Source organism: Nanorana parkeri, unplaced genomic scaffold (genome assembly GCF_000935625.1).
Source record: "Nanorana parkeri isolate BGI_ZX_2015 unplaced genomic scaffold, ASM93562v1 scaffold252, whole genome shotgun sequence".
NCBI classification, from domain to species: Eukaryota; Metazoa; Chordata; class Amphibia; order Anura; family Dicroglossidae; genus Nanorana; species Nanorana parkeri.
In genome coordinates, this window is record NW_017306520.1 from 616761 (window position 1) to 638970 (window position 22210).

At 39.0% G+C, this 22210-nt stretch overlaps 1 protein-coding gene across 1 annotated transcript in view; it reads right to left on the bottom strand.

The window, feature by feature from the left end:
- Positions 1-22210, bottom strand: part of ITPR3 (inositol 1,4,5-trisphosphate receptor type 3) — a 218399-nt gene that overhangs the window by 126079 nt on the left and 70110 nt on the right. The window contains 4 exon segments of the mRNA XM_018556782.1: positions 909-1028; positions 4513-4685; positions 5242-5403; positions 6307-6448. Coding sequence (XP_018412284.1) covers positions 909-1028; positions 4513-4685; positions 5242-5403; positions 6307-6448 — 597 coding nt within the window.

Here is a 22210-nt window from a genome sequence, read left to right on the forward strand (position 1 = left end):
TTTATAAGGGATTTTTTTTTTCTCAGCAATTTAGGAAGTGTTTTTATTGGAAAATGTATTTTTATATTTTTTTACTGTACATTTTTCTTATTGTGATTATTCCAAGTTCACCTTTTACATAAACAGTTGGTTGTAAAGTCTACCAACTATTTGTATTTTAAATATGATTGTCATCTTTGCCAAATTAATACTGGAGAGTGTACTGTCTCCCTGTCTGAGCTGAAAACATTTTGCTAAGCGACACATCCACTTTTAATTAAATACTATCAGTACCGGATACCAAAGGACTATTCATGTGTGGTGATAAGATACAAGTAGACGTGACGTTTATTGTGCCGCTAATAGACTCTGTTTGAGCTCAAAAACCTTTTCTCCTAAGAGTATCCCACAGATTGCTGAAGTTCCTTAAAGAACAGCTAATATCACAGAAATAGATATGCATTCAGAAAGACTTTTCGATTACAGCAGCCATGTGGGGTGTGCAAATATGACTGTGCAGTTCATTAGGAACCAGAGTTAAACCCAGCACACTCTGTTATGTAACAGACCTGGTCAGACACACCACCCATTCTATGCAATACATGTCTGTGTGGGAAAGCTTGTGTTGAGGGGGTGTGGCTGTCACTCAACTATGCCAACACAGAGGTACTGCAGTGTTAGGGCTGAAATCAGCAGTTTCATTAAGAGAAAAACATTATAGGTAAAAACAGTCAAAAATCAGGTACAGGACTACAGAGACTTCAACTTGGCTTTAATCTTCTTATTTATTTTAATATATTGGGTAATGACACCTGAGAATTCACGTATTTAGGGGATATTACAAAGGCCTGATATGTGATAAATAACATTCCACCTTACATTATCTGTAACCAACATGTCACTATTATTATTATGAGCTGAGTACTTACTCTGTCTTTATGAGAATATCACTGTTCTTGGGATCTAGTACACACTTACAGATGAGCTCCTGAGTTACTGGGATTGCTATATGATTAGACACACACAGATCTGAAAGATAATCTAGAAACCTAGAAGAGAAAAGATGTGTAAAACAGAGAATGCCTTTACATGGATAGACAAATCAGTATCTTTTCCTCACTCCTATTTGTTGGTGGTATGATGTTTCAGTTTGTTGTGCTTTTTTAAAAAACAAATTCTACTATGAGTAAATATTGCAGATAGTTATTTTCTAAAGACACTATCTTGAAACATTTGAAAAAACCTAAAATGATTTGAAAGATACTACCCTGAAGAAAACATTATACTGAGCATCTGATTTAAAAACAAATAAACAGAGGTTACCTATAGTTCAATATACAGTATAGCAATGTCCATAAGTAGATCCAGAGATATATATAGCTTAAACTGTATGCAGATCTCAACTTTTCCTGTAAAAGTCTAGCTAGGCCCTGCCGCCTCCTACCCCTAAGATTCCCTATTGGTCTTATTAGTCTGACAGGAGACCTTAAAGTGTATTTCCACTTTTGCAACAAGATTGGGGTCACACCTGTTAATTCTGCTAACATCTTAAAAATCCTAAATCTATTAGTTCTCACTGTGTTGGGGGTTGGGGGGAGTTTTGTTTCAAATAATCAACTCTGTCTGTACTGTGCTTGCAGATTTCATTATCACTAGTAAATTGGAGAAGCAGAATTGTCTGTCGTAACAAAGGGTTAAAGGCCCTGAAGACCTTGAATGTTAATGGGGAGATGTGCAGTCTCTCCCAAGTCTTTCTATTAGGGCAGTCAGAGTTTCCTGTTACTGAAATTGAGAGAGGAGCATGCAAATGCCTGCTAAATAAAGACATCTAAAAGGTAAGAAATATATATATTTTTAATTATTCTTAGCTATGCTGTGTGTATAAGAACACCTAACAAACAGATTGTGGGGGGTTTTCCCCGATTTGCCTTTTCCTTATGCATGTTTTATTTGTTTTCATCCTGTTAGTACAGATATGTTTAAATTTGTTTAAATGTGCTTTCTGAAGGGATTATTATCACTTAATTTGACCAAGGGGTGCCATACACTGCATATGGGGTCAATTTATAAAGTGAAGAAAATACCACTATCTGCTCCTCAACAGATGCGGAATTCATAAAATGCATGTGGTGTGGAGCCTGCAGTTTTCCACAAAGTATTCTCTGCATAAGCTCCCATTCACACCAAGGCGACAGCGTTTCAGAGTGGATTCTGCATATCTTTGTAGCGCAAATTTACGCGTTTGTGCACGGTTTACCACTCATGTAAATGGGCAAAATGCGCGCAAAAATGCACAACATCTGCAACGCGTATTTTCAAGCATTTCCTATTGAGTCTCTGGGGACCTATCACGCTGGCCGAGAAAAAACAACTCATGTACTTTTTCCAGCCAAGGGCATTTTTCTGTGCGCGACACTATGCTCAGGTGTGAATGGGTGCTATAGAAATTAATGGGATTTCTTGGTTTGAGCTTTTAAGTGCAGGAATATATGAGCGACAAAAGCCTTGGTGTTGATGGGGCTTTGTACTGCAAAGAGCACTCCACGACTAGAATCTGATTACATGGCTTTGATCGTCGTGATCCGAGCAAAACAACACCTAAATGCAATGACAGTAATAAGTATAGCAGACAGTATCTGGAAGTACTGAAACAGGAAATAACTGAATATTATCAGAATGTTTATAGAAGAGTTTTTGACTGATGTTCTCCTTTTATATTAAAAAATTGCAAACATGAGCTTGCTTATCGAAAGGTCTTTTTTTATTGCTTTAGATGGCAAAGCAGCCCCAGCTGTTATCACTGTCTGCCAATCGTAGGATTTTTTTCTAACTCTTATTTGGCTTGATGAATTGCTCTGAACACTGATTATAAATATGATTGTAGCACTGGTAATTTTTTTTGTGGTTACAGCCTTTCTTGATCTATGATTTTTTCCATGATTAGAGACATTCATAGCATCAAAATGGAGCCTAAATTCTGGAGGACAGTGGTAGACTGCACCCCAGTAGAGGAACTGGGGTGCAGTGTGCAGCTACATTTCAAGAAGACAATTTATCTAAGAAACAGTTCATAATCATTGGGGCTCAGGCCTTCAAGCATTCTGGTACTTAGCTAAATCTATTTGTAAAAAATAACTTGGCGTTTAAGGAATACCCTTATTGGCTAACTTAAGTAGTTAAAGATGCAAGCTTTCAGGATTCCTTAGATCACTTTGTCAGGCTTTATACCTGTATACAATGTATAAAACCTGTATATAATGTATGAAGACTTAAGTTAGCCAATAAAGGGTATTACTTAAAGGAGAATTTTGAGGTGAGTGATTTTCACTCAGCCTCATAATCTAAGCCGACCTGTGACAATGAAACTGTCACAGGTCAGCTCAGTAGATCGGGTAGTGAGCGAACACATAGCGGCGCCTGCTCACTTCTCGATCTATCCGTGCAGAGAGCCGTGACTGTCACTCACGGCTCCCTGCAGGGATTCCCCCCCCCCTTCCCTGTTCGATCCACCAGCGCTGACTAGACTAGATAGTTAGAGCCAGCTGTCACTCACGCAGCTGGGGGGATCCAAAAAGAATTGTCGGGGTCCGTTCCGGCTGCGGCGTCTCAGTATACCGAGCTTTGGGTGATGGGAGGACGCTAGTTTGTGTCCTCCTGTTACCCTTAAGAGAACTAAGGGGAAAAGCCCTAACCCCATAGTTCTCCTTTAAACTATACACTTTCTCCATGAATCAATGGGAAAAACAGTACAAGTACAGATACTTTTCCAGCTCCAAGACTAAACTCGAGAAAAACTCAAATGTTAGGAAACAGCTGTCATTTTTTAAGGAGCATACGGGTCTCCTGGGATTTGTGCATCCCTGTTTTAATGTATTATTTGTTTTATGTATACAGTATATATTAGGGATGTCCTGATACCATACTCACAGGTACGATTATTGATGCATTCTTGTTGTCATGTGACAGTTTTCTAAAACAATACAAAGTAATTATTTCAAGACAGTGAGGGAGTGCCTAGGCCCAGTCACAGCTGCAACTGCTGGGACCCTGGTAGTTCTCGTGAAAATGCCAAATATCGGCAGTGGTATCTGAACTGGTATCTGAACATCCCTAATGTATATATATTATTTTTTTGTATTTTTTTTTACTGAACAACTGCCAAAATAAGCAGGTCTTTGAATGGTGTTGCTTAATGCCTGTACTAATCGAAATATGCTTGCTGCACTTGCTAATCTCTCATTCAGAAAATTTAAATTGGCTTCCTGTCATGATGATCCTCAGATTTACAACACTATAATTCACTGGAACATGTATGTAGATCAGGAGTTTAGATTTTACTTCCTGCATATTTATTCCAGACCAATAACTCAAAGCAAAGACAAAGAAAGCCAGGCAAACATCATTCTTGGAAAAAAAGTTTTAAAAAAATGGAACCCACATATTGCCCCATACATGTTTCCTTTAATAATTAACTACTTAAAGACATAGAAGATAAGCTGTAAAAGATTTATCTGTATGGCAAAGATGACTTACCGAGGTTCCCGGTTTTTTCTCACAAGGCTAACAAACGTCTCTACCTCTGTTTTTGTGATGTGTTTCTCCAAAAGTTTACGATTGTTGTGTAGCAGAGCAGTAATAGTGTCCTCTGCTAGGATGTCATAGCCAATTTGTGACTGCATGACTCCAAACTGCTTGGCTATGTGTTCCTACAAGGAAAAACAATACAGGGGAAAGTAGGTCAAGTAACAGAAACACAAAAGGGAGCATATTTATAAAGGTCCTGGACCACAGGTTCACTACTTGAGAAGTTATATACATCATTTTATTTAAAAATGTTAGAACAAAGAAGAAGAAAATTACCCCCCCCCCCTTCTCTCTGATGCTATCAGGAATGCTGGTTGCTATTATCATGGCAAAGAGACAGCAAGCTGATCAAAGCAAGCATGCCCTTCATCAACCCTTTACCTGCTAAGCTTGTGCAATACACATTATGTACAATATATTTCCATAGACAACATTTTTAATTCCTTTGAAAAATGCAATGGTTTGCCATCCCAGCCATACGTATGACATATACATAGAAAAAAAATACAAAAATTACCATTTCCCATTAAAGAACAAATGTTGGTGAATGATACTCAACCCAGAAATTCTGCATGCAATCCTGTCCAACAATTGTGCTTTACAAATACAACTAATGTCTCTATGTGTAACACATGTGTTTATATCTAGTCATGTTTATTAGATATGCACATCTCATACCTGATTCTTCCTGTAATCATCCTGAGAATGACGCAACACTCGGTAGCACAATCTAAACATATACTGATACGGAGCATTTTTCTGGTCAGAAAGTTCCTCTAGCCTAAGCAGAGGACCCTCACCATTTTTGTCCTTGAATGGAGCCTTAAGGATACCAAATATCTGGGAAAAAAAAGGTTTAAGTGCAGAAAATATGAAACAAAATCAGCTGTTGCCTTTAAAAAAAAAACTTCAGTTATAGATACTAAGTAAATCCCAAACACAATTGTCAGTCATAGCTCCCTGTAGGGATTCCCCCCTCCCCTCTCCGTTCCTCCAGCACTGACAGGAGGGACGGGCGGGGGGAGGAGGCTGGCACAGCTGGCTTTTCCACTGGAGAGCCACAATATTGTCGGGAGCTGTCAGCATATAGCGGGCAGAAGCCCGCTATATGTTGAGTTTTGGGTCACAGAAGGACATAGTAAATGTCCTTCTGCGATCCTAAAGAGACATATGGCCTAAAAAGGTTGGGCCATGGTTCTCTTTTAAGTTAAAAATAAACCACAAGAACAAAAAATGAATAACAGAAAATATGAATAAGCAACAGTATTCAAAGTAACCTTAATATTTATTTTTCAAAAAAAAAGATAAAAAACTGAGATAATACTAGCAAATAACAAGAGCAACACATTACTGACTAGAGGCATTCCATTCTCCTCTCTTCCCCTTAATTTTGCCAACCTGCTTAAGAAAGTTCTGCTCCCTCATAAGCCCTCAATAGCACGCAATATGCTGAGTTTTGGGTCACAGGAGGACATAGTAAATGTCCTCCTGTGATCGTAAAATAGGACTATGGCCAAAAAAGGCTGGGCCAAAGTTCTCTTTGAAGTTAAAAATAAGCCACAAGAGCAAAAAATTAAAAACAGAAAATATGAATAAGCAACATTATTCAAAGTAACCTTAATATTTATCCCCCCCCACCACCAAAAAGGTAAAAAAACAGATATAATACTAGCAAATAACAAGAGTAGCACATCACTAACTAGAAGCATTCCATTCTCCTCTCTTCCCCTTAATATTGCCAACCTGCTTAAGTATGTTCTGCTCCCTCATAAGCTTCTGTCGTTCTCGGTTTGGTTTGGTGATTGTTATATCAAGCACATTTTGACCATTATTGGGAACATCCACTACAAAGAAAACCAGATCTTCTAAAAGTTTAATGGCAAACCTACAGAGAGAATAAGGCACCCATTAACTTGACTTTTACATAAGAGTGCTATATAAAGTTGATGCAAATCAATTAAATACAATTTCTAGCATTTTTTCTTTCATGCTATGTCCCCAGAGGTTTACTTATGCACACTTACAATGCATGTCCCTGTTCAAAATACATTTCAGTCTTATTTGTAGAACTTTTATGAAAAATTGGCAATTTAAACTGTGAAGTAAAAAAAAAAAAAATCAGTATAGTTTCATTATAACTGCACACTAACTTAGGTGCTTTGAAAAAGAAACTGCTTTGATCTACCAAACCTGTTCTTGTGTCCCACCAATAGCGCATGTTTTGCAGGTAACCTTTAATGCACAGGAGTAATTGAGGTATCAGCAATATAATATAGCTACTCTATGTGGATATCCACTAAAAAAATTACTGTTGGTGGATCTTGAGGAAAGGTTTGAGGAGAAATGCTCTAAAATATGAAGTTAAAGGCTTTTATGCACAACAGTGAACAAAAAAACTTGATCCTAGTAAATTGGGTGGGAAACACCCTAGACACTTTCAGATTGCAGTAACACAAAAGCACCGGCAATAAATAAGAGGTATTACAGTACACAGTGAAGCTATCCATTTGCACAATGTACACAAAATCACACCATTATCTCAAATATTATATCAGTGTATTCGGCTTAGGACATCCCTTTGTGTCTCGCACTTAGGCTTCCAATCACTGAATAAGGGTTGCTGCTATCACACAATCAATGTGAATGCAAAAATAGCTTAAAGCAATTCAGAAGCAGCTTAAAACAAATCAAAGCAACTCAAATGTGGGTCAAAACATCTCAGAAGCACTAGAAAGCATACCTCATATGACTCACTTGTGAGTCAAAAGTGTATTTCTACTTTTGCAGCCAAATTGGGATAACACATATTTTATATTTGTTACATGTTCTCATTCACATAGCAGAAATATAAAACAAATAAGTGCTCTATACTTGCTTAAAAGCCTACCTAGCTTATCCCCTATATAATGTTAAGGAGGGGGGCTGTGCAAAGTAATTTTTACTCTAATTAACCCTGTCTGTACAGTGCTGATAGATCTAATTTTCAGTTGTAAACTAGATTTGAACACTGTCTGTCCTAACAAAGGGTTCAAAATTTGCAGGGTTTTTCACAAAAGGGTGAAGAGTTTAGAAAAGGCAGGAAAAGTGAACAATCTAGGACAACATAGTTGAAATGGAAAGTGAGCTGGATTGGAGAATTTTTATAAATGAGCTACTTTGGCCTAGATTGTCCACTTCTACTGCCTTCCCCAATTTATTCACCCTTTTGTGAAGAACCCTATTAGACACATTGTATGTTAATGAGAGGAACTTTAGTCTGTCCCTCAATTTATCTCTCTAGTTTTACTTTCAGGCTAGGTTCACACCTGCACTGCACCGCACAACACGCGGGACGCATGTCCCGGGATCGCGCAGTCCTGTACAATGCAGGCAGTGATTGCCGCGTGGCCTCATTGATTTTCAATGACATCCTGTTTTAGTTTGGAAGCACGGGGGAATCGCGCGTGATCCGCCCGGTACGACTGGGATGACATTAGAAAATAACACAGCTTGTCAACTCCTGACCGTGCGGGAATCCGCGCGGAATTGTGCATGATTGCTGCGCGGTGAGGTGTCACCTAGGTGTGAACCTAGCATCAAACTGCTCAGAGGACTTTGGAATCTGCACAAAGGCCTTCACCAAAGGAACATCCCAAAAGTAAAAAATATATTTGTAAAAATTATTTTTCAGTATGCTGTGTGAATGGGAACACATAACAAACATATAGCAGGGTTTGCAAAAAATTCGACTGCAAAAGTTGAACTACACTTTAAGCTTGTCTACACAAGTCCTTACTGCTATGGGCTCATCTTCTACAACAGCTTGGGAAGACATTAGCAACATAAATATAACACTTGTTTAATTATAGAAATATGTCAATTTAATTTACTTCAGTATGAAAATATCATAACATTAAAGGTACTGTTATGCCAAGTATATATTCATTTCTAGGAAATAATAAATATTCTAAGGAAGTTTAATTTAAAAAAAATGGTAAAAGAGGGTAAGATATCTAGTTATTCCAGTTGTCTTTTTGGAGAAAACCTATTATCTTTTTAGTAAACATAATCTAATGCAAGAACAACGCTGCTCTTCAGTGTTATGGACAGAAAAACATATGGCAATTTAAAGCTGGCTCCTCCCTCCTGGTTTTTTCCCTCTCTTGCAGAAAACTGGTGGAATGCCAAGCAGAAGGGTGTAGTCACTCTGCCCATGTCATTGTTTTCCACTAATTTACGTTATAGTTAGTGCTTTTAATATTCAGAGAAAGTCTGGCTCTTGCAAGGAAGTCAAAGAAGGATGTAGAAATGTACCAGACACTTCATCGCAGCGCAATGATGGAGCTACATTTTTATTCAGAGGGTTATTCACTTAGCTGCCGAAGGCAGCCGAGTGAATAACTGAGCCGAAGTGAAGTGACTTCAGCCTTGTATGGCTGATTTCAGCCGTACATATGCTACAATCAGCCGTACATCGGCTGCCTTTGGTCAGCCGAACATGCTTTGCTGAGCCGAAGTGCAGAAAGAGTTCAACTCAGCAAATTCAACATCTGGATCAGCTGAGCCAAAGCTCCGGCAGCTCACTCGCTGCCATTCGCCCCCTACTCACAAAGGGGCCGAATGGCAGTAAGTGAATAGTCGAATGCCACCAAGCAGCATTCAGCTTGGCTATTGCTCGGTACCTCTGAGGTACTGGGGGTGATTTACTAACCTAAACACACACACACACACCAGGTGTGTGTGATTTTCACACAGCAAAACGTATTTATCAACCAAAAAGTCTCTAAAAGCATATTTCCACTAATGCCATATATGGAAAAATCATGCACATGATGCATATATAATGCTGCTTCACAGTTTAGACAAAAATGGTTAGCTCATGCATTTACATTCCTGCATTCATCAACGCAAGCAACATAACATAGAGCTAATTTACACCACATTACCTTGCAATTCATTGCAGGGCTTTCCACAACACACCTGCTGGGTGTGTACACACTACAAAGGTGTTTCGATTCCTCCCATAGATCATGCTGGGAGGGAACACACTACAGAGGTGTATACACGTTCGTGGTGTGTTTAAAAGGTTAGTAAATCAACCCCACTGTGTCTTACAGTGAAATCAGAGGATGGATCCATGGCACACGGCAGGGGAAAACCCCCAGGAATATCAAATGCTGAAAAGAGTCTAAACTGCTAGAATAAAGAGGTGGGTATAATATCTGTTCTACCGTAGGACAGCCGCCTTTAGCATTGTCTTTTACCGCGAGGTTTTAGAAGGAGGATAATGGGTAAGAGTGGAAGAAGGTTTTTTTTTTTACAAACATTTTAGCATCTTTAGAGCTGAGCTAAATAACTCAAATGATTTACAGGGAATGAAACCTCAGCTTAAAGGTTAACTACTTTTAAATCAAACTGTAGAGATGACGTTTTTAAAGAGCGTAGTGCAAAATATTACAAATATTAAAGTGTATGTAAATCTTAACAATGAACTTCTCTCATGTGCTCCCTTTTGCTCTGCTAAATATACCATTGAAAGTGTTTGTTTTGTTATATCTGTTTATTAGTACAATAAGGGGAAAAAAAATTGATTTTGCAGATAACTTCCTGTACTCTCTGCCTGTGCACAAGGAGGGGTAATAGAGATGGGGAGGTAAAGGGGAAATGAGGAGAACTCTATATTCTTTGTAGTGCATCAGAAATGAAGAAGGTAGGGCTGACACACATAATAAAGGAATTCAAAGACAAAGATAGATTGTGTTGTCATTTCAAAGAGGAAGGCATGAGCACACTATATTTCAGGCACATTATTAGTTATTTGTCAGTACTTGCAGCAGGTTTAAAGGGATAAAACATGGGGAAAGGTGCATATATCATGTTAGATTTTTATTTTATCTTGACTTATGCTTTAAGTATAAATATTCATGTACATTTGTTTGTCCAAAAACACAGCTCAGCACTGCCTGGCATATACAGAGCCAGTGAAGTATTTTTGTTTTCCTGATTTTTCAGATCTTCATTAATTTTCAGTAAGGATGGTCACCTCTTTGGAGCTGAAAATGTGGCTGGTTGGTTAGTAGTGAACAAAGTTAGGCAAACACAGACCATGCCCAGTGTCTCCAGCTTTGATTAAGGACCCTCCCTCACTGAGAATATGCCAAGTATTAGAGAACGCACTGAACTTTCATTGAACATTTGGTTAAAAGCAGTCATCCTTAAACATTTTTATATTTTTTTAATGAAAATAAAATATGTTTAAGAAGCAGTGACCCTCCCTGTCAACACAAAATAATCATGTGCAACATTTCATATTTATTTGTTATTTTTTTTAAAGAAAAAAACTTTCAAACAGTTTTTTTTATTCTACATTAAAATAAATATTTTCTGGTTGCTCTTTTCATTTACACTATGATTTTAAAATGCTCCACAAGGATACTAGGAGGCCTCATTACCACTGATAACAGCCTCATATAAGGTTACATATTTTGCAGCACATGTTTTCAATGCCGCATTCCCCCAATAAAACCAGCATGATTATTTTTTTCCTAGTAAAGTCTCTTCTCTCATCTCTTGCTACTGGTAAGACTGTAATTCAACACTCCACTGTATTATCTTAGATACACATGTGGATTCTACAATGAGGTCACATTCTGCATTTGCAGTAAAGTGTCTGATAGCAATGTCCTCATTACAGCTGTTCCTCCTACACTCCCCACCGGACTGCTTCCTCTGTTCTCAATATTATTAACGCAGTGTACAATGTGTACCAATCTCAATTCATGGAAGATTTTGATGAATAAAGTATATAGATGCTGATGCTTTGTGTGAGAAAGAATAAAGTCCGGGATTGGAGGGTTGCCAGTTGGCACAGTGTGACCCACATGCTACCCGTTGTTCACCACCACTTTATTTTCTCAAGAACCTTTTTCACTTTTCCTCAATCCAAGAGACCTGGCTCAAGGCCCAATTGTTGAAAGTACTGGAGAATGCTCTAATTTCTGTTGATACTGAATAAAGAAGGAGAATAAAAACTTGGCTACATACAAAGACATCTTTGTTGGAAAACACTGCTGAAATGGACTACGCAAAACTGGCACATAAATAAAAAATACAGTAAATATTGCGTGAGTGTAATGAAATAGGTGATAACAAGGAATTAAATGAAACCAGATTTTACTGTGGCTGCAAACTGGGTAAATTCTAGTTAATCCTTTCTCTGCATGCACCTTATAAAGAATATGCATGTCTCAGACAGCAGAGATGAAGTCACTGGGGTGTGGACTATAAAGAATTTTTACCATTCATAGATGGATCAGCAGACACAATTTCATAGCAGACATGGAGATATCCTGTGCATTCAACAGGACAAGACTAGAATAGAACCTCAGGGTAAGAACATTCTAATTATATCCAGCACCCTCCACATTGCTTCAGTGACCTGGATCCAACTGTACTTGTGTGCAGCAATAATGAGAATGCAGCTCTAAAACCATGCTGCATATATGGACTCAAGTTGTAAAATGATGATCTATGGACAATAAAGCCGACTGCGCTGAGTTAATGGCACCGAGCACTCAAGCTCCTATATCTATGGGGCTGTTCCTGTTCTTGCTGTTATCTGTGTTTGTGTAGTAAACGGATGCTCATTGTTATATCATAAATGTGCAGGGAGCAGATAAGGGTTTGTTTAACAATTCAATAAATGGCTGTAAGAATCAGACGCTGATAAAAGGTGCTATTTATCCTACACATCCTATTACTACACTTAAACAAATAGGAAGTGGTAGGAATGAGCCCACCAAAACACTTTGTGCTATGACAGTGCTCAGTCCTTTAACACTTTGCCTGCCAAGTAGTAGTTCAGATAGCTGAAAGAGCATCTATGCGAGAAACGTACAGCATACGCAAAATGCTGAACATTTAAAAACCACGTGTTTGAATAATGTTAACTAGTACAGGCCTGGCCACAGAGATAACCTGTCATGATACAAGACACATCCATACATTTTGCTTGTCAAAACCTTTCAGAGAATGTGCACTTCAGAACTTTACAAAGGGAGTGGATTATTACAGGTTTGGAGGTATTAATTATTATTTTACGTGCTGTAAATAGCACTTGCGAGTTGGTTCAGTTGCAATACAATACAATACAGAATGGTTAGGAGGGCCCTGCACATGAGAGCTTACAATTTAGCAGGGGCAAGTGATACAGAAGGTAATAACTGTGAGAGATGTGCTGATGGAGGAAGTCGAAGAAAGTATATAGGGGGAGGCAGGATAGGCAGTGAATGGACAAGTTATAACATTAGCCCTAATGTTATGTAATCACTTACTTAGTTTGCTTGTTTCTGTAGAGAGAATTATGACTCTAGAATTTGTCTTTTGACAATGATACACAGCAAAGATGAATTTCCTAGCTCTGTTAGAGCTGTTTCTAAACAAAAATTGCAGTTCTCATTAAGACCTGACTCATCTCTTTGGATTTGAGAAGTTATTTATATTTGTCTGGAGGTGAATAAATATGTCTTCATTTAAGAGCTAATGCTTGTCTTTGAATTGCATCTAGGGTCACAAGGTACGGATCAGTTAGTTCTCATAGCAAAACTAGACCACAGAGAGACATAACGTACAAATCATGATAACCACCACAGACAGATGGGAAAAATTAATAATACTAATTATTGGTCTGTTACAAAATGATTTAAGCAATAATCTTTTCATCTCCATCTATATCTGTTTATGTTCTTCGACTGTTTTTTAACCCTGATGGCTCCACAAAACTGGCTACCGTTATTTATCAAGCATAAAAACCTAAAACTGCAACCTATACACTAGTAAGCCTGATTACTGCTTGGTAAATTATGTGAAATGATTCCAATGAATGATATACAAATATATACAGTACTGTGCAAACGTTTTAGGCAGGGGTGAAAAAAGGCTGTGAAGTACGAATGCTTTACAAAATATATACAGTAAACTCCCAGTAATCCGGCACCCACAGAGATTGTTAGGTGCCAGATAACTGTAGTTTCTGGTTGCTTGAGGGTTAATAGTAACTCTCAAACAATCACCCCTAAGTGGCACCCCGCTTCCCCTGCAGCCCCATTTACCTGCCGACTAGCTTCCGCAGCCGACTGGTGAATGTAAGCAGCCGGGAACAATAGCCAGACTGCTATTGGCTATTTCAAATTGCAATAGCAGGCTGGCTATTAAACCCCGCCCACTGAGCAGAGGAGAGGCCCTGAGAGAGAAAGTTCTCTCTCAGGTCCACTCCTCTGCTCAGCGAGCAGGAACAATAGTAGATGGGGTTTCAATAGCCAGCCTGCTATTAGCTAATGCATTTTGAAATAGCCAATAGCAGGCTGGCTATTGAAACCCCACCCACTGTGCAGAGGAGCGGAACTGAGAAAGTTCACTCTCAGGTCCACTCCTCTGCTTGCTAGTCAGGGTTTCAATCGCCAGCCTGCTATTGGCTTTTTCAAAATGCATTAGCCAATAGCAGGCTGGCTATTGAAACCCAACCTACTGAGCAGAGTAGCGGGCCCGAGAGATAACTTTTTCTCTCAGGTCCACTCCTCTACTCAGTGTGTGGGCACAATAGCCAGCCTACTATTGGCTATTGCAAGTTGCAATAGCCAATAGCAGGCTGGCTGTTTCTCCCCATTGGTTACATTATGCTGCCGACCGCGGAATCTAGCAGCCGGCCGGCAGCTAAATTTAGTTGATAAGGAAATCGTTTACATTGCTGTGCATCAAGCAACAGACATTTTTTTAATATGCATCAAGTCACCGGCAAAAAAAATATTTGTATATAAAATACAATGTCCTTGATTTTTTTTGCCGGTTGCATGAATGCCAGATAATAAGAAGTTTACTGTATTTTTATTGTTTATATTTATCAATTTAAAAAATGCAAAGTGAGTAAACAGAAGAAAAATCTACATCACATCAATATTTGGTGTGACTTTGGCTTCAAACCAGCATCAATTTTTGCACTTGCACAAAGTCAGGGATTTTGTAGGATTAGAGTCAGGTGTATGATTAACCAACTATACCAAGCAGGTACTAATGATCATCAATTTGATATGTAGGTTGAAACACAGCCATTAACTGAAACAGAAACAGCCGAGTAGGAGGCTTAAAACTAGGTGAGGAACAAACTCTGCTACTAAGGTTGTGGAAGACAGTTTCATGTCACAGGTCATAAACCAGGTCAAGACTGAGTACAGCAACAAGACACAAGGTAATTATGCTGCATCAGCAATGCCTCAAAGCAGACTGGGGTTTCAAGATGTGCTGTTCAAGCTCTTATGAAAAAGCACAAAGAAATGGGCAACGTTGAGGACCGTAGATGCAGTGGTCAGCCAAGGAAACTTAATGCAGCAGATGAAAGACACATCATGGTTACTTCCCTTCTACATCGGTAGATGTCCAGCAGTGCCATCAGCAACGAACTGGCAGAAACCAGTGGAATCCAGTTTCACCCATCTACTGTCCGGAGAAGTGGTCATCATGGAAGAATTGAGGCCAAAATGCCATACCTCCAACGTGGAAACAAGGCTAAGCGACTCAACTATGCACGAAAACATAGGAACTGGGGTGCAAAAAAAATGGCAGCAGGTGCTCTGGACTGATGAGTCAAAATTTTAAATATGTGGCTGTAGCAGGAGGCAGTTTGTTTGCTGAAGGGCTGGAGAGCGACACGATAATGAGCGTCTGCAGGCAACAGTGAAGCATGGTGAAGGTTCCTTGCAAGTCTGGGGCTGCATTTCTGCAAATGGATTTGGAGATTTGGTCAGGATCAATGGTGCCCTCAATATACAAGCAGATACTCAAATTTATTCTGCAACAAAATCCTGGAAGTTATGTCTGTCTGGGATTACATAAGGAGACAGAAGGATTTGAGGCAGCCTACATCCACAGAAGATCTGTGGTTAGTTCTCCAAGATATTTGGAACAACCTACCTGCTGAGTTCCTTCAAAAACTGTGTGCACGTCTACCTAGAAGAATTGATGCTGTTTTGAAGGCAAAGTTGTGGTCACACCAAATATTGATTTGATTTGGATTTCTGTTCTGTTTATTTACTTTCCATTTTGTTAACTGAAAATTAGGGATGCACAGATACTTTTCGAGAACCAGTGCAGATACTTGGCATTTTCATGAGAGCTACCAGGGTTGCAGGGGTTGCAGCTGGGACCGGGCTCTGGCACTCCACCACTATCCTGAAATCTGAAAATTAGTCTGTATTGTTTTAGAAAAACTGTCACATGACAATAAACAAAAATGTATCAGTACTCGTACTTGTAAGTACTCGGCAAGTACCAGTACTCGTACTCTCAAAACTGGTATCTGTGCATCCCTTTATTTATATTTATAAAAACAAAATCATACATTAAAACAGAGATGTACAAATCCCAGGAGCTCCTTGTGCTCCTTACAAAGGACAGCTGCCTCCTAATTTTTGAATTTTTCTCTAGTGTAGTCTTGGAGCTCAAAAGTATCAGTACATGCACTCGTACTTGTACCGAGTACTGTACTTGGTATCTGTACAACCCTACTGAAAATAAACTATTAACACTTATTTTTTTAGTTACAGCATTTTTTCACACCTGCCTAAAACTTTTACACAGTACTGTATATTTGGAATAATTGTATAACAAAGGAACAGAATGGAAATACAAATAGGTTGTGTTTAACAAACATTATTAGTTTGATGGAGAGGTAAGGTTCAAATCTGAATGTTGGAAATGTTGTTGACTTGATGTGTCTGGATTTTGCGAAAGCATCTAATACTACTCCTCATAACAACCTACTACAGAAGTTGAAGGTACAAACAGGGAGGAAGGTGCACATGGGTGAAAAACTGGTTAAAGGAAAGAAATAAAAGATGGTTGTATAGGAACTTACTAAAGAAAGCAGGAGTGTATGTCAAGAATCAGTATTGAGCCCTATTCTTTTTTACATCTCTTTATTATTAATCTGGTTAAAGAGAAAACAATGTTTCCAGTTTTGCTGAAGACAGAAAATTAGGTCAAAGTACTAACTCAGCAGGATGGTATCATTATACAAGTAGATCTATAAAAAAAATGCCAACACGGGCAGTTAATTTGTAAGTGTACTTTAATGTTGAAAAATGTGAGATTATATATCCAGGCTGTAGTAATGGCTTTAACTCCTATGTGTTACAAGTTGGCTTTAACTCCTATGTGAAAAAGAGCTGGGAAGAGACCTGGGAGCACTGATTAAAAGGCAACTAAGCAGAATCACTCATTGCCAAGCAGCAGCTCCAAAATGGCAAACAATATCTTGGGACACATTAAAAGGAAAATTAAATCATGTGATGTTAGCGTAGGATTGTTAATGGATCAATTAATTTTAAGATATATCTACAATATGGAGTACTGGTTTGGGCTACTACATAAGAGGCAAACCGGAGTTTTGAAGTGCTCAAGGGTGGGCAGCTTAACAGAACGAAGGAGAATCTCAATTAGAATGAGATTTTGAAAATACTGGGCAAGTTTAGTCTGGAAAACAAAGTCCTTGAGGAAATTATTATGTTGAAACATATCCAAGATCTATAAAAAATTCGAAACATTAACTTATCCTAAAGACTGTACAAAGAATATGGAAAAATTACAAGTTGCTAAGGGGTTTTTAATGCTAAGATTGGATAAAGTACTTTTTTTCATTTTGGACAGAGTAAAGCCGCGGGCTAAAAAAATACAGCAGATTCCTCCATCAACGCTAAGAGCGTGTTGATCGAGAAATCTCTGCTTTCTTTTGTATTCTGACAATACCGAACAGAGCCAGCAGCTCATTGACTGCTGGCTTTGTTCGGAAGAAGATTTTCTGACCCTCTCCTTCGAAAAGGTTATTGAGGGATGCAGACCGAAAGGGTGCCGACAGCAGCACCCAAAGTGCAAATTTCAGCTGGTTCCTAAAGAACCGGCCACAATTCGCAGTGTATGGCCACCTTAAGGAATAGGCAAAATCCCTGCAAGGGTATTTTTGCCATCTAAGTTCAATTGGAGAGATTTTCCTTCACTTCCTATCCTGTAGGAAGTGAAAGGAAATCTCTTCAAAATTAGGGAAATCCCCCCTTACCAGAATAATTGGAAGATTTCCATTTTACTCCCCCTCCTGCTGTAGTGACCACTTAAAATTCTGGCTTATTCCTCATTTTCAGTCTTGGTAACAATGGTTACCAGAACAGATAGAAAGGATAAAAAAAGAAAGGTTTGCGTCTCCCTAGCAAAGGCACGGACAGCAATCAAAACCTGGCAGGGTTTGTAACCTCTCTCCACTCCAAAACTAAAAAAATACACTTTAAGATGTGAAATATCCTAATGCATGATGTAGCAATGGCAGGATCAATAATGTATATAAAAATGATTGGATGATTCTCTTTAAGAGTTGGTTCAATCAAACATTACGTTTTATTTAGAGATGAAGCCCTGTGGGCTCAGTTACCTTCTGGCTTTTTATATGTATTTAAGACTTCAACAGCAAATTCTCCCTGCCTTATTTCTTTTTCTGTCCACTAAGGAGTTGTGGTTGTTCCTGTCTACCTATACATGTTTCAACACATCCTGCTAAATTTTTAATAGTATGAATTAAATTTTAAAAAATCCAACAAGGAGACTGGGAACCCTTCATAATGCCCACAGCAAGTGTGGAGACCTAAACACTCAAGATGATATCTCACCAATTAAGTTCCTAGGTACAATAGGAAATGGTCAAATGATTTTCCTCTCCATCATCTTCTAAAAATATTCACAGTTACCTTTAGTAAAGGATAATATGGAAATATTTTAAAACAGGGAACTGATGCAACCTACCATTGCGGTGTCAGTAGGATTTTTTTCTTCTGTTTGGCAAAAATGACTTAGCTGCCCCAGGGCTTTTGTTTTGCCTTCCTGTGGGATGAAAACTGTAGGAATTGTGGAGAGCTGAACTGACATGTCTTTTACAATCCAGTTAACCATGTAACTGTATATACACTTACACATTTGTGTTTAATTATTGTCAATATAGCATAGCCTGCAGGCCTTAGTTATCTCCTTAGTTATCTCTGCAGTGACAAAGAAAAATTGTAGTTTATCAGTCAAAAAAACTTCAACCTGGTCTACTAGTTTACTAATGGAGATGAGGATTAAGTCATGTATATAACTTAAATGACTAGCTTAACAAACCGTACGTGCTATAGTCAAAATAAATTGACAATCAACAACTGATATCCTCCTGTGACTTTAAATAAACCTTTTCTGAAAGAAATAAAGGCTGCCTTTTCTGGCCTCCTTCCAAAAATGTTATTTTCGCATCGATAATTTAAGTCACTGACCTGGATCAAGTATGCAAGTCAGAAAAGTGAAAGAAAAGACAGACGTCTTTATTTGCATACTTGTTTCATGTCAATGACTCAAGGTATCCAACCAAGAGGGCCAGCATGACAGGCAGGCAGCAAGCATTTGCAGAATAAGAAGTCAGTAAACTTACAAGAGAAGTCTTGTAAACTGCATGCTTCTCTCAGCAAAGGTTTCTTTTAAACATATACAAATGATGCAACTCACTGATCTTGTGTTAAAGCTTTTCAAAATAACTGACTGATGGAGTGAAGCTATCAGCCAAGCAAGTTATCTAACCTGACACTTTAAGTGTGGCCTAAGTAACAGGACCACAACTGACCCATCATGTCATGAAGAACTATGTTGTAAAGCAGAAAATGGATATGTCTGACCAACCTAATCAAGAACATATATTTATATTATTATAAATTATATTTAAAACGTTACTGAATCGGCTTTAAAAGAATGCTGTTAAATAAAATAGCACTTCAGCCACAACTTTGTCCAGTGCTGTATTGACGACTATTTAGGAGATGTATCCTCACATCCTAAGTGGAGAAATCCCACTGTTCGCAGCTGTAAGCAAACCATTAGGCGTCACACCAGTTTGGTAACAAATGTCAAAAGTAGGATTTCACCAATGGGCACAGGCAGCAATCAAAATCTGAGAAAGGCTCTAATCCTTCCCCCCACACTATTCAAAACATGTTAAAGTTGACTGGAAGTCCACTTCCTTGTTAAGCCCTAGAGCTTAAGGAATTAAACATTTTAACAACTCATATCTGGGATATGGCATAATGAGAAAGTACAAAAATAACCTTTCTTTGTAGTTTTGTATAAAGGGGGAAGGATAACAGCCCCGGTCAGTTTTTGTTTATGGTTACCCGGAGCTCTCTTACAGGGATTTTTTTTACTAGGAAGGGCTTTACTTAAAAATAAAAAAATGATTATATTTTATTTTTTTAAACACTTTGTTGTCACTTATTTTCTTAAGGTCGTACGCAAATACTACCACATATATGTGTACAGCTGGTGTTGATTTTTCCTGTTGGGAACACACTCAGTTGTGCACCCCCAAAACTGTGACCATACTGTCACTTGCAGATCCTGGACACACAGTGAGGTTCGGGAGCTGGTAGGATGGACTGCTGGTCACCTAATTAGTGTGATAGCCAATCACAGTGATCCTATGATCAGGAGGGCCATGTAACACCTATGCTGTTCAAATCTTTTAAAAGGCCGGCTCCCACCCACGAGAAGGGGTTACCATCATAGGAAGACTGACAAATTGTTATATTTTATTTACTGATGACAGGTTCTATGTACTCTGTTTAAGCACAGACGGTCCCTGATCTGCTGTTTTCTCAGCCACAATCTGACAGCCCTGAAACTGGAAGTGCTCACAGTTGAACATTTCTGGTTTTATTGATCACAGGAAAGATTGGGGAATGACCATTTCTCATCTCCCCTCCACTCTCCACCTGGCCATGGACATCCTGGACTCCCAGAGAACACAGATGATCCCAAGACACATGTGGCGGGAGGGGGCATGTTTCTGGAAAGTAATAACTTTGTTTCCTTCTTCATGATCTGTGTAGGCTTTAATAAATATGCCTGCTGGTGTCGTCATACAGCTGCACTGATATGGCAGTCATGCATGTGCAGTACTGACCCTTGCATGTCATTTCACTTCTTCCACTTCCACACAACCCCATTGCATGCACAGTATGGCAACACAATATGGTGGTGATATACTCTGCGTGCACGGTAGAATACTGCCTCTGAGGTCACTACTGCATCTGCGATGAATCCTGCTGCCATATCATTATGTCATAAATATGGTCGCAAGATCCGCCATATAGTGGAGATATAGACTAGGCACTACTGTGCTAGTGTGGGATCTTGCCACCATATTGATGGCAGCCTTTCGGGAACATGTGAGTGCAACCAACTCTCATACTTCTGAAGTTGACACCAGAATGCACAAGCGTGGCAGCAAAGTGGTGAGGAAGTGGGGGGAAAATGTGCATTGAGTGGGGATTATGCACCAGAGTGGTGAGAGAGGGGTGCAGGGTTGAGTAGTGAAAGCAATGGTAGGTGTGCAGCAGTTATAAGGGTGGGTGCCCGGGGTGGGTGGGGGTGTCACCTTAGTGAGATCAGGAGGAGTGGCATAGTGTTGAGTGTGCAGGCCATTTCTCCCCACCCCCCATTACACTGCATGCATTTAAAAAAATGCATTTAATGATGCATTAAAGAATACAGAGCTGCATTAATGTGTTTCTTTTATAACTGACTGGTGTTGTTTTAATCTTCTCTTCCATGTATTTGTAATTTATTTTGGCTAAGTGTCATCAAGAACATAACTGGATTTTAGGGCAAAAACAAATATACAAAGGAATATAGGATGAATATTATACTATACTATATGACAGTAACATTGAAGACTTCAAGAGTCAACTTACAATATAGCACAAGTGAAGTAAATAAAAAATATGATTTTAGATTCAATCAGTAGGTTGCCCTCACAAAGTCAGCAGAATCAATGTTCACCCATTTATGATTGGCTTGAATATTGCATGCAGGTCTGTGATTTGTGAGTTGTATTTTTCTCCCCAGACTTGGCAAATCTGTATGTGCATGTTTTATACTCAGACAAATCAGAACGTTCACAATTCACTGATTCGCCTGATTTGGAAATCGATTTGCTCATCACTCATCCCTAATGGTACATTTTAGTTCTTTTGTGAAGTCAAAATGAGTCCTTAACACGTGCACATCCATTACTATGACATTTAACCATTGCACAGACAGGGCCTTTTTTTTTTTTTTTCACTTTTTTTGCTCACGTGTTAAAGTGGTAAAAAAAATAGGCTATAATTAAGTACCCAATTTTTTTGGTAAAATAGAAACAATGAGGCTTTGTTGAGTAAATATCAAACATGCCTAGCCTTAAAGAAGAATTCTGGGCATATGGGATCCTTACCTTTGCAGAGGGGCTAACCCTGCACTGCAAGGGTTAAGTGATCATTTTGCCCAGGGAGCTAAAATAACAAAGATGTACTCACCTTAACACCTGACTCGGCTGGTCCCTGCAACCTCACTCCCCCTCAGTTCCAGGGTTGTAATGTCGGGGGTAGCCCCACTGCAAGGGTTAAAATTTCACTTACCCAGAGTTCTTCTTTAAAATTGTGTGCACCCCCGGTAGCGAAAGCATGGCTTACCAAAACCCTTTCAATTCCTGAGGTCAAAAACAGCCTCACGTGCCATGGATGTCCAGGAGGGGCAGCAGAGCCTGGGATACATAGTGGGGGGGGGGGGGGGG